Source organism: Melanerpes formicivorus, unplaced genomic scaffold, assembly GCF_026170545.1.
Source record: "Melanerpes formicivorus ecotype bairdi unplaced genomic scaffold, bMelFor1.0.p_v2 SCAF_36, whole genome shotgun sequence".
Classification (NCBI taxonomy): Eukaryota; Metazoa; Chordata; class Aves; order Piciformes; family Picidae; genus Melanerpes; species Melanerpes formicivorus.
The window spans coordinates 1,093,968-1,110,533 of NW_027142388.1; the positions used below are offsets into that span (position 1 = coordinate 1,093,968).

At 47.1% G+C, this 16,566-nt stretch overlaps 1 protein-coding gene across 1 annotated transcript; it reads left to right on the forward strand.

Annotated features, from left to right (window-relative positions):
• Positions 1-10,099: 10,099 nt before the first annotated feature.
• On the forward strand, positions 10,100-16,080 carry DRG1 (developmentally regulated GTP binding protein 1). The gene is made up of 9 exons (XM_068157193.1): positions 10,100-10,219; positions 10,399-10,522; positions 11,158-11,333; positions 11,817-11,886; positions 12,423-12,592; positions 13,334-13,464; positions 13,663-13,830; positions 15,357-15,479; positions 15,963-16,080. Exons 1-9 carry the CDS (start codon positions 10,178-10,180, stop codon positions 16,060-16,062), a joined length of 1,104 nt encoding a protein of 367 aa, XP_068013294.1. The 5' UTR covers positions 10,100-10,177; the 3' UTR covers positions 16,063-16,080.
• Positions 16,081-16,566: the final 486 nt, after the last annotated feature.

Genomic DNA, 16,566 nt, shown 5'->3' on the forward strand with positions numbered 1-16,566 from the left:
CCCCCCTTCCCAGGCACAAATTGTCCAATGCAAAGCCCTCCCGGAGCTGCAGAGGAGTAGAGTGGCCCCCACCTCTCCGCCTCGCCTGAGGAGAGCCCATCCCAGAGGGGCCAGGGTCTGCGGAGTAAACCGGCCTCCCCCCGGTCTTTCATTGCATTTCTCACCCCCACACCCACCCCCCCTCCGTACTAGGATCAACTCTCAGCCTGCCTGAAAGAGCAAGGCGCAGGCATTGTGGGGGAGGGAAGGGGTACAGCGGGGATTCTTCCCGTGCAAAAACGCCCGCCCCGCGGGAGCAGTTGAGAGAAACGATGCCCGCGGGCCGGGGGCTGCGGGAGGCATGGGCAATTGCACAACCCCCACTGCCAGCCTCCATGTTGGGGAAACTTTGCCCCGCTGATCCCTGCGCTGCCCGGGCTTTCCCACGGCACGCAGCGCACCCCCTGCTCCAGCGCTGCCGGGTTCCCGCTCCCCGCACTCAGCCTTCCCCAGGCCCTCGTTTCAACGCTCCTAACTGCACCGCTCCAACACGCTGGCAGGGCTGCTTGGACTGTCCTAGTGCTGAATCTTCCCGGAGTGCTCAAGATCTCTGTATGAAGAGGTTCTATTTCAGCAGCATCATTACTCACTTTCAGCTGAAATTTGCTTTCTGTCTCGGAGAAGTTTTTTTTTCTCCACTGTTGAAGATATATTCCCCCTCCATGCCTGATACACAGGCACACTCCCCAAAGGGGTCTTTGTTTTGGGAAAGACAACACTTTCCAGAGTGTTCGAGGGCACTTTTTGGATTTGTAACATCAAGCCTAATTAAGAATCCTTGGATGACCTATTCACCATCCAATATCTCACTTCAACTATTCTGTGGGAAACACTGAAATCAGCACATGGGAGGGCATCACCAGCTACAGAAGCCTTCCAAGAGCTCCAACTCAGCACTTGAATTGAAGAGTGGTGGAACTGAAAAAACATGCTGGGTACTGATGTGCAAATGAGTGCACCAAGCTTCCAGCTTCCAAAACGCAAAGTTACACTGTTGCTTAAGGCCAGGCAGTGCCCTCAGCCCGTACACCGATTTCTCCTGCTGTGGGTAGGAATTGTTTGTCTCCACTGCAGGCAGAAGAGTAGCAGCAGCAACTTTGTGTTGCTGCGTTGTGTATGCACACACCCTGATAGGAATGTGTATTTTTAGCAATATGAGGTTGGTTGAGTGGTGGCAATGCTGATGAACCCTGCTCAAACACACTGTACTGTACAGATAATACAGCACTCACAGTCTGTAGGTCTGTATGCCACAGACACAGGAGTTGTACTTGCTGCAGTGAGGTAAAAGGATTCAACTTAAACACGCTAGCTAGGCTGCGCACACACACGCACACACAGAGCAGTTAAAGAATCTGGAATTTGATTATCTTTCCTAGTGGCTTTGGTCAGTTCTGCATCTTTCCCCTCGGTGGTTTATTAATTTGCTTTTTTATCCCTCAGCCTCCTGACATGGTTCCTGCTTCCCATTTCAGTTCCCTCCTTGCCTGTTCTTTGTCTCTCCTCTAGGCAGGGGGAGGGGGGGGGGGTCCTGCCGCTCCCATTGCACTTTCCTCAGAACTTTCTCCAGTTGCTATGGAATGTTCTGGTTTCAGCTTCCAGCCCTCCTGTTTAAAAGGCACCATCCAACACACCCTGCCTGCTTCTTTAGGTAAAAGCTGAGTATTTACCCCAAATCGTGGATTATTTCTTGGCAAGTGATCCATTCAGCCTTGCCATGAGGACACCAGAGCAGCATGCTGGGAGCTGATGTTCTGGGTGATTGCTGGATGCCGGTCAAGATGACCAGCAGTATCTTGCACTCCCAAGGAAATCACGAGGAGACCAACACAGCCATGTGCCTTAGTTTCCCAGTGCTCTGAAGTGGGAAGGACTGCATCTCTCCTTTTCAGTACTTCCACTCTAAGTATACTGGCCTCCCCCACCTTGTGGCTTCACCAACATACTTAAAGGACCACTTCTTATAACTTCTTCTGGTCTCAAATCTACCGTGTCTCAGAGAATGAGGCTATCAGAGTAGTTGTTCAGTTTCTGTTTGCCACAACATAGCCAAATTCCTTCCCTTTGCAATAAGCAGTTTGTCCCACACTGAGACAAAATTTGGCTGATCAGTATAAACAGGCTTGGAAGAAGTTCCCTAAACATACTGTGATCACGAAATGTCATTTCCCTGTACTTAACTATGTATGTGCCCAGGTGTGGTTACCTGTGAACTCATTCATCACCACAGCTGGCTAGTTTCTGTCTTGAAAGCAAAGTCCCCCATGATATGAAAGAGGGTTTAAAATTTTAATTCAAAAATTTGCACTTTCAGTACACATAATTTCCTCTCCTTTTCAGATGACCTTAATTTATGTTTTCTGACATCTTCTGCACTGGGATTCGCTGAAGCTCCTCTGAATTCACCTCTCTTTTAAATAAACACATTTTCCTTGGCTATTTTATTCAGGTTCTCACTATTTCCTGTCTCACTTCTGCTCATGGGAATTCCTGAGCTGTCCCTAAATGCTTTGCAGCTGCCTGGTGTCTGCTGAAGCACTTTGATTGTATTTCAATAGTATTAAAAATCCTCTTTTGCTCTGAACATGTGTGCACCATTTGGGACTACATTGCTCACTTCACTGCAGATCAGCCGCTACTGGCCTTACTCAGAAGGGCAGACCTTAAACTGGTCTGCAAATACAGGAGGTAACAAAGGACTGCATCACAGTCCTATCTGTTCAGAGGTATTTGGGTGCATGCTCCTGAGACTTGAGTCACACTCATTTGTTGAACTTTTCTCAGCTCATGAGCCTGTGTAAGTTTGGAGGCTACTGGACTGTTTCAGATACCCTTTAAGCAGGTTAGTCACCGTTTCAGATGGATTATAACATTAGCAGCGAGGTGGTTTCTGCACAGGGCTTGTGCCAGCTAATTCAGTCATATGAGCCGCTTCCTTTCCATGCGTTCCACAGAAGTATGTAACGCTGCGTTTCATGGCACGCTTGCTGTTTCCATGAGTAGCTGTCAGTTCTTCTGAGCTTTCACTGGAATTTTAATTAACTGCGACTGATCCAACAAGCAATTAATTCAGCATTCATTACTTGTTAGGTTGATTATTACTTAAATTTAGTTTTGAAAGGCTTGCTCTTTTTTTTTTTTTTCACTGGGATTCGTCCCATGAGAATTCTAACCCTAGCAACAAGGACTCTCAGACCTGCAGGTAGCAGTTTCCTCTGTAATCTAGGTGTGAGTTGGTGATTTAGCAGCTTTCTCCTCCAGAAGCAGGCAAACGGCACTCTTGGTTAAAACTACTTAGCGGTCTCCCAAACCCGACATATCATGCTATAAAAAGTGCGCACAGAATGATTTTAGAAAGGGAAAACTGCACTGTTTGCTTTTCCTCAGTGCTGTATAGTCATTCTGTTCCGTGGCAGTCCAGCACAAACTCCTGGGAGCTGATGCTAAACTACAGAACTTTTTGTTGTTAAACTAATTTAACAGAGTCTCGGAAGCCAACCTTTGATACTTAATCTCCCTTTTGTTCCCTTCATTTCTTCACTCTGCCCAGTTTAACTTAATTCTAGACTGCCTGGAACCAAAGCAACCTGAGCCATTCAAAACAAGATTGCCACATTAAGAATCTGGTCAAAATGGGAATACAGCCTAGGATTCCATCTAATCGAAATTAATTAATTAGGCATCCATGCCCAGCTAGGCAAACCTGACAGACAACTTTCTTATGTAAAACATACATTTACAATACAATCCTAAATATGCAATGCAAGTGGTGAATGGTTGCTGTTTACAGATTAATAGCTAAACTACTGTGCTGGCCTGAGGACAACTTCAGATATGCCAAGTAAACTGGCATTAAAACGTTAATCCAGGAAGACAACTAAGAATGGATTCATCTGTATTTCTTACAACACTCAAAAGGCACAACTTTGTATTGCCTCAAGAGTCAATTAAGATGTTAATTGTGACAACTTCCTGAGTCACTTCACCTCAGGCAAAGGGTTTCATGGTCCCACTGAAATTTCAGTACTACAGATCTCAAAAATCTTACCTCTTGATAGGGAGTTCTCAAAATCTCCTTCCTCCAAGTGTGTATGGGGCTGGCCCTGAGTCAGCTCATGATAAGCACCTTAAGAAGGTGTGTCTCCTCTTCAGCATGAGCCATTCTTCCCTGAAGTACAACAATAGGGTTAATTAGCAGCCAGTTCTCAAATCGAAGTACAATTCATCGTGGGGAAAACAAAAAGAAAAAAAAAAAGAAATAGGGGGAAAAAAAGTACATTTGTAAAAATTGCAACAGAAAAAAAAACCAACAAACCAACAACAAACCAAACTCCAAGCCCAGAAAAATCACCTTTAAACTAACAGATTCTCTATATGCCTTCGCTTGCAGTTACGCTCTTTTCCACGAGGGAACTCTGGCAAGCTCGTTACAGTCCCATACCCCTAATTCTTAAAATCTAAGTACTCAGGTTATCATTTGATACAGATTCTTTTTCACTGGACTGATGAGGGTATGACATTTCAAGAGCCTTGTTTCGCCTGTGCTCACTGCTGAATTTCCTCCCTGTCATCTCCCTCCCACTTTTTTTAAACCTTGCATAAATCCTCACCACTAAGGTAAAAGCCTGGGGCCCATCAAGTCCACAAACATGCAGGTAGCATTAGCACAGCTGGAGGTCAGAAGGTAAACTGCCAAAACCCACAAGCACTGTACCACGTGAGCTAAACCGACCTTCTCAGTGTACTGTGAACAGACTTGATATCCACAAGTACTCGAGTTATTAGAATAAAAAGGAGGGAAAGAATCAAAGAATGAAAAAATAGCTAACTGAGCAAGAATGCATTTCTTGTTCTTAAGAAGGGTCTTTGTGCAGCTGATTGAGGCACAGGCTGCAGAAGTTATGCTTATTTCATAGTCGCAGATTTTACCACGTGCCTTACAATGGTAAATTTCACACGGTTATCCAAGTGTCTTGCAAGCCTCTTCTCAGCTTAGTTTACACCTCACATAAGTGTAACTCTTAGTGAAACTAAATTAATAGCTGTTTCAGAAAGAATTTCAGAATTTGACACATAATGAAGCAGCTTATTTAAATCAGGTAGTTTGACAGAGAATACTAAATGCATTAATGCTCGGCTCTCTATTGAAGTGATCTACAGTTATCAAACAGAGCAGTGCTATGGAAACACGAAAGTTTCAATCATTCTGCGGCAACTGCACATTCCTCTTGGGCAAAAATAAAACTGAGGCACAAGAAAAGGAAATGACTTGCTGAAAATTAATGAGTCAGCAGGACTGGAGTGTGTAGAATACGAGTTTTGGAAACCCATTTTTGCTACAGCTCCCCATCATTCAGGTCTTGCTAATGAGGTATGTGTCATTTCAGTCACATTCCTACCATTCTAGCTTGATGAAACAAACACTCCTGTCTGTGCCCAACCACTGATTCCATACCATGTCATGTTTCTTAATTGTTTGATGAGATAGCCTTCACTTCAGATGCAGCCTGCCTACACTTTCTGAACATCCTATGGTATGTTGCTTTCCTTACCTGATCAGAAATGTTATTGTAAAAGTGCTATTGTTATCTGCTTCCAGTTTACCCGTTAGTAATTCATCCCACTGCTTCATCACTTGGGTCTTTTACTCATCTATTCTGTGCTGACACAGCAGGCAGTTGCCACCTGAGAGACTGACTCTGCAACTCCTGTGCAATTCACAGCCTTTGGAAATGCACCCTCTTACAGATGATGCAGATTTCCCCAATGCAGTTCTTTCCATTTAACCCCCATACATGGACACTGTAATTAAAACCTGACAATTCACTACATCTCCCTTCAGCGTCCACTGTAAAACTCAGTTAACCTTTCCAACATATCTCTGTCTCTTGCATCTCCTTTCATCTTCTCTCAGGTTCCACTGGGGGCTTTTTCCTCTTCTGACATTGTGTCCAGTTTTCTGTATTTTTCCTGATTTTTCTCTTCTCTGACTAACCTTTCTGTTTAATAGTTTTCTATCATTTGCATTCCATTTCCTAGGCTTGACTGCTGTCCTCAGAGGACATCGTATCAATTCTTAATTTCCCAGGTGCCACACCTAACTCCCCATGGTCATAACCAGCCTATTTTCCAAGTGCCACATCACATAGAGCAACTTTGTGTTTAAAAATTCACAAGTCATCCCAGTTAATAAAAATAACTGCACTCCATTCTCTACTGGACAAGCCTTTCTGAAGCTTACAAGAGGGTGCTGTTATAGAATAGAAAATGGAATAGAATAAACCAGGTTGGAAGAGACTATCAAGATCATCGTGTCCAACCCATGAACCAATCCAACCCACCTAAACAACTAAACCATGGCACCAAGCACCCCATCAAGTCTCCATATGAGACTTATATACATATAAGCCAGGGGAGGTTTAGGCTGGAGGTTAGGAGGAAGTTTTACACAGAGAGAGTGATTGCCCATTGGAATGGGCTGCCTGGGGAGGTGTTGGAGTCACCATCATTGGAGGTGTTCAGGAGGAGACTTGATGGGGTGCTTGGCGCCATGGTTTAGTTGGTTGGGTGGTGTTGGATGATAGGTTGGATGTGATGATCTTGAAGGTCTCTTCCAACCTGGTCTATTCTATTCTATTCTATTCTATTCTATTCTATTCTATTCTATTCTATTCTATTCTATTCTATTCTATTCTATCCTATCCTATCCTATCCTATCCTATCCTATCCTATCCTATCCTATCCTATATAAGCATATACATATAACTGAATATGAACTACTTCAATATTCTAACCAATTAGAAAATGTTAACCTGGCTAGAAAAAAAAAATCAGACAAATTATTAATCTCTTACTACCTTCAGGTAACTAAGGACAATACACTGGGGAAAAAAAAAAAGTTAGGTGCCTAAATTCCTGATAGGATCTTTGTTTTAGTAAGTTTCTGGGGAAAAAGGGTTTAAGGGCACATACTGAGCAGCTGTGCATTAAGTACACTATGAATACCTAAACCAGGAAAACAAAACCACCCTGTTAAGTAAATCTTCAAACCACATCTTCTACTGACATCTTCATTCAGTCAGTCAACACTTGGAAAAATGGGTTTTAATTAGAGTCAGTGTGTGGGATTTGGAGGGAGTTTGTGAGAAAAACTATTACTGCCACCAGCAGCAAGTTCAGAAGTTAGCTGTCATTTACTGCAAAAACAGAGGTGGTCTTAAACCCTGAGTGAGAATCCAGGATTTGCCCTGTTGCTAAAAAGGACCACAAATACGGTCTGATAGTGTGGCTGAATTTAGCTGAGGCATAAACAACTCCATCTGAACTATCTGCTCTCCTACACTGGAAATGGATATTGTTCACAAGGAATAATTAGAAAACCCTGGACAAATACACGGTGGTGGGTGCTTTTATATTTACCCTGGCTTAGCTGTGCCAACATTGCCAGGAATAGTAACCCTGTTTTATTTGACGTTCTATTTTAGTAAGTTCTGGATAAACTTGCATTAATGACAACTCTGAACAGCTTATGAGATAAAAGTAGGCTTTTTTTGGTTAACATGAGACAAGCATGGGATGTGCAGAGGCAGAGACAGAAAATAGCATTTTATTTCCCTTTGCAGTAATTCTCTTCTTTTTGCTGTGTTAAGGAAAGACTTAACAACCCATAACAATTCTGTTGCCAAATTGTTGTAAGGCTAGTGAAGTTTTGTCATACTCAGAATCCTGACTGAAGATGTGGCAGGTGATTCTGCAAGTGTCGGTGTAAACACTTCCACCATATGCATGCAAGAGAGCATATTTCTGTTCAAAAACATTTTTATATTTAGATGCATCATATAAACCAGACTTTGTGATAAACTGGGACAGAAAAACCCTCCTGAAAGGGTACTAAACGTGGAGAAAAAGGTTTCTATGAATGCTGCTCATTCAGACAAGATAGGACAGGGAAACAAACACCGAGGCTCTAAGATCCTGAAAACATCATAGTATCATAGCATCAGTCAGGGTTGGAAGGGACCACAAGGATCATCTAGTTCCAACCCCCCTGCCATGGGCAGGGACACCCCACACTAGATCAGGCTGGCCAGAGCCTCATCCAGCCTGGGCTTAAACACCTCCAGGGACGGGGCCCCAACCACCTCCCTGGACAACCCATTCCAGGGTTTCACCACTCTCATGGTGAAGAACCTCCTCCTCACATCTAGCCTGAATCTCCCCACCTCCAGCTTCATTCCATTCCCCCTAGTCCTATCACTACCTGAGATCCTGAGAAGTCCTTCCCCAGCCTTCCTGTAGGCCCCCTTCAGATACTGGAAGGCCACAATGAGGTCACCTTGGAGCCTTCTCTTCTGCAGACTGAACAGCCCCAACTCCTTCAGTCTGCCCTCACAGGAGAGGTGCTCCAGCCCTCTGATCATCCTTGTGGCCCTTCTCTGGACATGTTCCAGCACCTCCACATCCCTCTTGTAATAGGGGCTCCAGAATTGGACACAGTACTCCAGGTGGGGTCTCACCAGAGCTGAGTAGAGGGGGAGAATCACCTCCCTCGACCTGCTAGCCACACTTCTCCTGATGCAGCCCAGGATCTGATTGGCTTTGTGGGCTGCAAGTGCACACTGAGAGCTCATGTTGAGCTTTTTGTCCACCAGCACCCCCAAGTCTCTCTCCTCAGGGCTGCTTTCCAGCCAGTCCCTGCCCAGCCTGGATTTGTGCCTGGGATTGCCTCAACCCAGATGCAGGACCCTGCACTTGCTCTTACTGAACCTCATGAGGTTGGCTTGTGCCCACCTCTCCAGCCTGTCCAGGTCCCTCTGGATGGCCTCCCTTCCCTCCAGCCTGTCTGCTGCACCACACAGCTTGGTGTCATCAGCAAACTTGCTGAGGGTGCACTCAATGCCACTGTCCATGGCACCCACAAAGATGTTGAACAAGCCTGGTCCCAGGACTGATCCCTGAGGGACTCTGCTTGTCCCTGGCCTCCACTGGGACATGATGTATTTCTTTCTGTTGTAAAGTACTTTTTCTTCCAGATCTGTTTGGTTGTGATACTACTGAAAGCTGGTTGAAAAAAATCCATGTTTGATTAGCTGGCATTCAACGGGCAGTTACAGACGGCCCTGGGGCAAAGTGGTGTGGCCTGGGCTCAGCTAAAAGGAGCACCGAGAAAACTTCAGCATGGAAGTTCCAGGTTTTACAAAGCATCAGCAAGAGGCTCTCCTACAAGCAGCAGAGCAGCTCTCTCCGATTCAGCAAGGCCGTGGCATGCTTTTGCGCACTGCACACCTGGCGATGGGCAGTACTGCAAGCGCAACACAGGCAGGACGAGGGCAGAGGCAGACCTCGGCCTGTGTGCAAGCACCAGGCACAGTTTAACCCGAGGGAAAGGCGGACGCCTCGTCACCCTCACTGGCAGCGAGTGCCTGGCGCGCACGCAGGTCTCTGTCTCTCACACACCTGCGAGACACCGGCCTCACCACTCAGCCCTTTCTCCCACGGCCAGACGCTGTCGCACCTCACAGAACAGCAGGCAGAACTTCGGCCTTACACCGGCTGCTGCAAGCACTGCGGCCCTACCGCCTCTCTGGCAGAGCCCCTCAGCCTCGCAACAGCCAGCTTTCTCCCCTCAGTCCCTCACCTCTGGTCAGTTCTGTCACTCGTGCCGATTCCTAGACCTCCACAGCTGCCTCAGCTCTGCTCTCTGCACACACACTACACGGGGTCGCACACGCACACGGAGGTATCACACACACACACACGCGCACGGAGGTGTCACACACACACACACGCACACGGAGGTGTCACACACACACACGCGCACACAGGTGTCACGCACACTACCCAGGTGTCACGCGCTCTTTCCCGCCGCCTCGCACCGCTGCCCACCGCCGTGAGGCGGCGCCAGCGCCGCGCAGGAGGCACCCCGGCGCCTCCAGCCGGGTCGCGCGGACTGAGAGGCGCGCGCCGCGAGCTCTTTCCCGCCCGACGGTGAGGCGCGCAACCGCCGCTTCTCGCGAGCTCTGGGGCCGCGCTCCCGCGAGAGGCCGCAGTCCGCCTGCGCGCTGCCGGGGCCGGGGAGGGGGCCGGGGAGAGGCGCTCCGGAGGTGGCTGCCGCTGGCGGCGGGGATCTACCGCCAAGATGAGCGGCACGCTGGCCAAGATCGCGGAGATCGAGGCTGAGGTAAGGCGCCGGCCTTCTCCCCGTTCGGAGGCGGACCAGGCATCGGGCGGCCGCGGTGCCGCGCCGTGAGGGGATGACAGGGCCCTGCCGGGTCGTGAGGCCCAGCGCGGGCGCCCGGGAGTGGTGCGGCCCGGCAGAACCTCTGCCGGCGGTGAGCCCTCGGTTCCGTGCTCTTGCAGATGGCTCGGACGCAGAAGAATAAGGCCACGGCTCACCACCTGGGGCTGCTGAAGGCCCGCTTGGCAAAGCTGCGCCGGGAGCTCATCACGCCCAAGGGAGGCGGCGGCGGCGGCCCCGGGGAAGGTGCGTTGTGCTGCGGGAAGGTGTCGGCCGCCTCTGCAGAAGTGGCCGCTCCACGCTGCCCAAGTGCGGGCTGTGCGACAGAAACCCATCTAACCGATGTGGCTTGTCCGCTTAAATCCTGCCAGGCTGTCTGCTGAATATAGCGTAGCAACCTTCCTCTGTCCCTCTTGTCCACATCGCTGCAGCACCTTACCGTGGTTTGTGGCCCCTTGTGGGATGTGGCCCACGTTGAAGTGTAAATGAACGGGCTCCCGCTTTCTGAGTAACAAAATGTTGTGTTTGCAGGAAATGTGGGCGTTTTACATGAAAAAGCATCTTGCAGCAGCCACCTGTTCTTGTGTATAAAGATACGGATTGTCTAAGCTGCAAGGAAAGGGAATGCTTCTCTTAGACTCAAGTCAGGTATAGGCCACTGAGAAGCCTTGCAGCCCACACTTCACTGGCAGGTACATGCTTTGTAGTGGTCCCAGGCTGTATAGTGAACTCTCTGTATTACACTGACACCCTCTTTGTAGGGAAGCCTGCCTGGCTTTCACTCAGGCAGCATTAAAGGTAATAGCAGGATGGCTGTTGAGAGCCTTAGAAGACAGAAAATATCAATTTTTAAAACAAATATTTTTGCTCCTTATTTGCAGGTTTTGATGTTGCAAAGACAGGTGATGCCCGAATTGGGTTTGTGGGTTTTCCATCAGTGGGGAAATCTACTCTTCTAAGTAATCTCGCTGGTGTGTACTCTGAAGTGGCAGCGTATGAATTCACCACCCTAACTACTGTGCCTGGAGTCATTAGGTACAAGGGAGCAAAGATACAGGTGAGATCTGTGTCTGTGAGGATAAGGTGGTATATATAGATGCAGTGGTCTTGTGGCTGAATGGTTAGAAGTGACATGTGGAGATGTTTGAGAAGACACTGGAAATGTTTCCATGATGTCCTGGTGTATCCTGCTTTTCATTTCTCCCTGAGCAGAAGTTACTGTGGTAGTTAGTGGTATCTAGTGTGGGGTGTCCCCGCCCATGGCAGGGGGGTTGGAACTAGATGATCCTTGTGGTCCCTTCCAACCCTGAATGATACTATGATACTGTGGTAGTTGTCCTGTTCTCTCTGAGGTGATGTGTTCCAGTAGGGCACGTGGGTTAACAATATCTAAGAGTCAGAGGGGAAACAATTGTGCCATGCTTCATTCAGATTTGCAGTAGAGTCAGCTGGTGTAGGGGAAAGGTAAAATTGGGATTTATTTTCTCTATGAAGAAAACCATTTTTCTCATGAGTTGCTTTCCTTCCTCTAAACAAGTAGCTGCTTGATCTCCCAGGAATTATTGAAGGTGCAAAGGATGGTAAAGGCAGAGGACGGCAAGTCATTGCAGGTGAGTACATTAGAGCTGGTGGCAGCACCCTATCACTGGTTCAGTTACTTATGAGAGTGCAGGGGTGAATCCCCACTTCAGATGTCTTTAAAAAGCTGAGGTTCGTGCTAGAATTGAGCTGCCTGCTGTGAAGCAGTAGCCATTCTCCTTTTGGTCTGTTTTCTGTGCTGGCCTTAGGCATTTGCTGAGTTTCTGCTCTGCCTCGAGGCTGCAGTGAGAGTATGTTACCACTTTGGATGGCAGATATGATCCCATATTAAACAAGGCTGCTGTCTTCATTTCTGGAGTTTGAATTCAGACAGGAAGGAATTATTTTTCCACCCTCTGTCATTGTTGAAAGATGTGAGGATCTGTCTGTCAGTAATGCTTGGCCAGCACTGCAAACTTCAGTCTTCTACTGGAATTTAAAAGCAAGCCACGTGCTGGCCCTGAGGGGTTTGGTAGTGTCATTACCAGTGCACTGTGCCATGCTTTTTGTTGTTTCCTCTGTGTGAGCCTACTGTTTTAAGAGACAGCTTTATTTTTGTGGCTCTTAGTTGCTCGAACCTGTAATCTCATTCTGATTGTTCTGGATGTGCTGAAACCCCTTGGTCACAAGAAAATCATTGAGAATGAACTGGAGGGATTTGGAATTCGTCTGAATAGTAAGCCCCCCAACATCGGCTTTAAGAAAAAGGACAAGGGAGGCATTAACCTGACAGCCACAGTAAGTTGGAAGTTTTCTTTAACTAAAAAAATACAGAGAAAGAAACATTCCCAGTTAATGCTATGCCTGGGACCATTCTTGTGCTATGACTTCCTTAGAAGCTGCACTGCTGTGCTGTGCCATAGTCAGTGTCTTGTCTTGGGGACCATCCATTCCAGTTCTAGGGCCTGGCCACCTCCTCACCCCCAAGTGACAGGCATGGCTGCTTTCCAACAGCTACAAGTTCTGAGGCCCAAAGGAGAATGTGCAAAAACTGCCTCTGGCTTGGGTGCTACAGCATTCTGCTGGAGAAGACTGCTCAAAGCTCCAGGCTTTCCAAGCTCAACTACTCACTTCCCTTTTGCAGCTGAACCTTTGAAAGCATAGAAATAGGTAGCAAAATAGATACTAAAAGCCAGAACTCTGCCCTGGGGTCAGAATACTTAATGTGGTGTTGTCTGGGCACTGAACCCACTGTGTGGGTTTGTACTGCAGCTGGTCCCAGATGGACAGGAAGCACTACATCTGACAGGCCTGATTGCAGCTGTCAGTGGGGCTTTACTATAACTAACGCTTTTCGGAGGTAAATCTTTTTTCACACTCCTAAGGCTAACTGGTAAAATCCCAGTCAAGTCCAGTAACCTGCAACACAGCTGTTCTTCCTAGTATTGTGCATGCAGACAGCTAGGTGACAGCATTAGGAACTGTGGCACTTGCTTTGACTTTAACTTCTGCCAGTCCTTAACCTCTGTCCACTTTCAGTGCCCTCAGAGTGAGCTGGATACTGAAACAGTGAAGAGCATCCTGGCAGAGTATAAGATCCACAATGCTGACGTCACGCTGCGCAGTGATGCCACGGCCGATGACCTGATCGATGTCGTTGAAGGAAACAGGTACTGCTGGACTCTGCCTTTGGCACACCTGCACTTGCTGTTAGAAAGAAAAGAAATGTCTTTCAAGTTTGCTTCCCACAGGAGCTAGGCTTGGCAATGTGCTATCCACAGAGGGATATCCCTTTAGAAGAATGAAGACTCCCCTTGCCAGCGAAGGTGCTGCCAGGCTGCTGTAACAGCATTTCCTTCTCTTCCCAGGGTTTACATCCCATGCATTTATGTCCTAAATAAAATTGACCAAATTTCCATTGAGGAACTAGACATTATCTACAAAGTACCCCACTGTGTACCCATATCTGCTCATCATCGCTGGAACTTTGACGATCTGCTGGAGAAGATCTGGGACTACTTGAAGCTAGTACGAATGTGAGTCCCAGTTTCTGCCTTCTCTGGAGCTGAGTGTGAGGCTGAGACCAAAGGATGCCTGCAGAATAGCTGAATGCTGATTAGTTTGTAGTGTTTTTCTCCTAGCTAAGCATGGCTAGTGGAAGCTGGCTTTTGTCACTGAAGTACATCAGAAATGTTCTCTTGTCTGCTGAGTGATGGACAGGCTGAACAACCCCAGGTCCCTCAGCTGCTCCTCACCAGCCTTGTTCTCTAGGTCCTTCATCAGATCCATTGCCCTACTCTGGGGTTCTGGAGTAGGTCCAAGATGTTAGGAAGAAATTCTTCCCAGCAAGAGAGGTTGGCCATTGGGATGTGCTGCCCAGGGAGGTGGTGGAGTCACCATCTCTGGAGGTGCTTAGGAAGAGCCTGGCTGAGGCACTTGGTGCTATGGTTTAGTTGATTAGATGGTGCTGGGTGAGAGGTTGGACTTGATGATCTCCAAGGTCTTTTCCAACCTGTTCTATTCTATTCTATTCTGTTTCCTTTGTGGAGTGAGGGACACAAAACTGAAGCCAGTATTTGAGGTGTGTCCTCACCAGTGCCCAGCTCAAGGGGATGATCACTGCCCTGGTCCCCCTGCCCACACTCTCCAGCACTGTCTTGTCTTGTGTTGACTCAAGATCAGGTCTTGTGGTTGCTAGGTCTGGATAGTGGCTTCCAGTTTTCTAGCAGAACTAGAAGGAGGTTTAGTTAGTCAGGAGGTGTTTGTTAGGTTGGACTTGATGATCTCTGAGGTCTTTTCCAACCTTATTGGTGCTGTGATTCTAACCATCACAAGTGCTCTTTGGAATTTGTAGGAAAATTCAGTTAGGACCTTGTGAAACTGAGTCCTAAGTACATCTTAAAGATTTCTGAAAACATGGAATTGTGGTCAGCCAGTGCAAAATTGTGAACTTCAGAGGTAGTCCTCTTTTCAGTCTGTCCTGCATTCATCTCTCTTAACTGAATGTAGTTGTTCAGCATTTCAGGTGTTTTTACTGTAAAGCATTCCAGGTTCACCTCAGACTTCTATTGCATTTCCTTAGATTAATTTGTGACTGAACCTCTGAACACTCAGAGTAACTGCAGCCTTTTAAACTTGTGACAATACCAAATCTGTTGTGAGAAGGGATTTGGTATGTCAAGGTATCTGGGCTGCAAGCTTTGTCTGATTTTTCCTAATATATGTTGTGCTTTTCACCTAAAACCCCTCAGTAGTTGGACCCCTAGTGCTATAGGTGTTCTTTCCATCAACTGTTCCCATCTCCTGTTTGTTGAGCACCAAACAGAAAGCTCCCTAGTAATAAGGCTCTGCAGTTAGAAGGAAAACCTACTGCACCCACTGGCTACTAGATACATTTGCAGCTTAAGAATGTCAAACAATTTGCAGAGTGTCTGCTGTCAGCACTGAAAGAGGAGAACCTGGCACAAGTGCCCAGCATGACAGTGCAAATGGCCTGTGAAATTTCCTGATGGGTTGACAGAGAAGGGTTTGGTATTGACTGACTGCTCCCTCTGCCTCACAGCTACACCAAACCTAAAGGACAGCTCCCAGACTACACCTCTCCTGTGGTACTGCCTTACTGCAAGACCACAGTGGAGGACTTTTGCATGAAGATCCACAAAAATCTCATTAAAGACTTCAAATAGTAAGTATTATTGTAACAATCATTTACAGGGATTAGAAAATCTCTGCCTCCTGCTGTATACTTCCATGCCTGCTGTGTACTTTCATTCCCCTGTAAGCTGGAAGGGAAAACAGGATTCTTTATGGAATAATCTGCCTGTGACAATTAATACTTAAATTACTGTATTTAATGTTTCTGTGCTCTTTCCTGGATGAAAGAGGGGAAAATGTTTTCCTTTATATTTGGGAAGGAGCAGTAGATGCAGCACCACGGGCCATTGGCCTGGGTGCACGAGTATTTTATGTGACTTCATGCTTTGTTTTGCTCTGCTTGTACCCTGGATCATACAGGCCACTCACCCAGGTACTTGCAGAATAAAAATAGGTTTGAGGCATTGCTCTCTGTGGTAGCTGGGTGACAGAAATAGCTGTTGCTCTGCTGAGTGCATGTTACACTCGTTTGAGTGTTGTGCCTTTTTAAACTGGGTTTTTCTTGTCCTTTCAGTGCACTGGTCTGGGGCTCATCAGTTAAGCACAACCCTCAGAAAGTTGGGAAGGACCACACTCTTGAGGATGAGGATGTCATTCAGATTGTGAAGAAATAAAGTTGTTCTTACAGCTTTTGCCAGTGTGGCTGAAGTTTGTCATTGGTTGTAGGTGGCAAAGAACAGACCATTTCCATCCAACTACAGCACTGGTTTTTATGGTAGTTCCTTACTGCCTGGTGAGAGTGGTGTAGTGCTGTGCCCCTTTCTGGCAGCACCTCAGGGTGAGTGAGGATGTGGGAGCTCTGGGGCCTGGGCTGATTCTCTGCTGTGCTGTGTGTGCATAGCTTTTCACACTGGAGGGAAGTCCACACACCAGTGATTGTTCTGTTCTAAATTGGAGCAAAACATGAAAAGCAGAGGCTGAAGAAAACTGCATCTTAAAAACAGTGCTAGAGGACAGAGAGTCCTAGCTGCCTTCATCTGAAATGTGATTGTTTGAATACTCAAGGCTATTAATAGTCCTGCAGTTGTGGCAACAGTAGGTTCTGCTCACAAGCACTCACTCCTGCAGTTCCACCCTGGCAGAGGATGCCTGCATTTTACTGTGTTAAAGACCTGTCG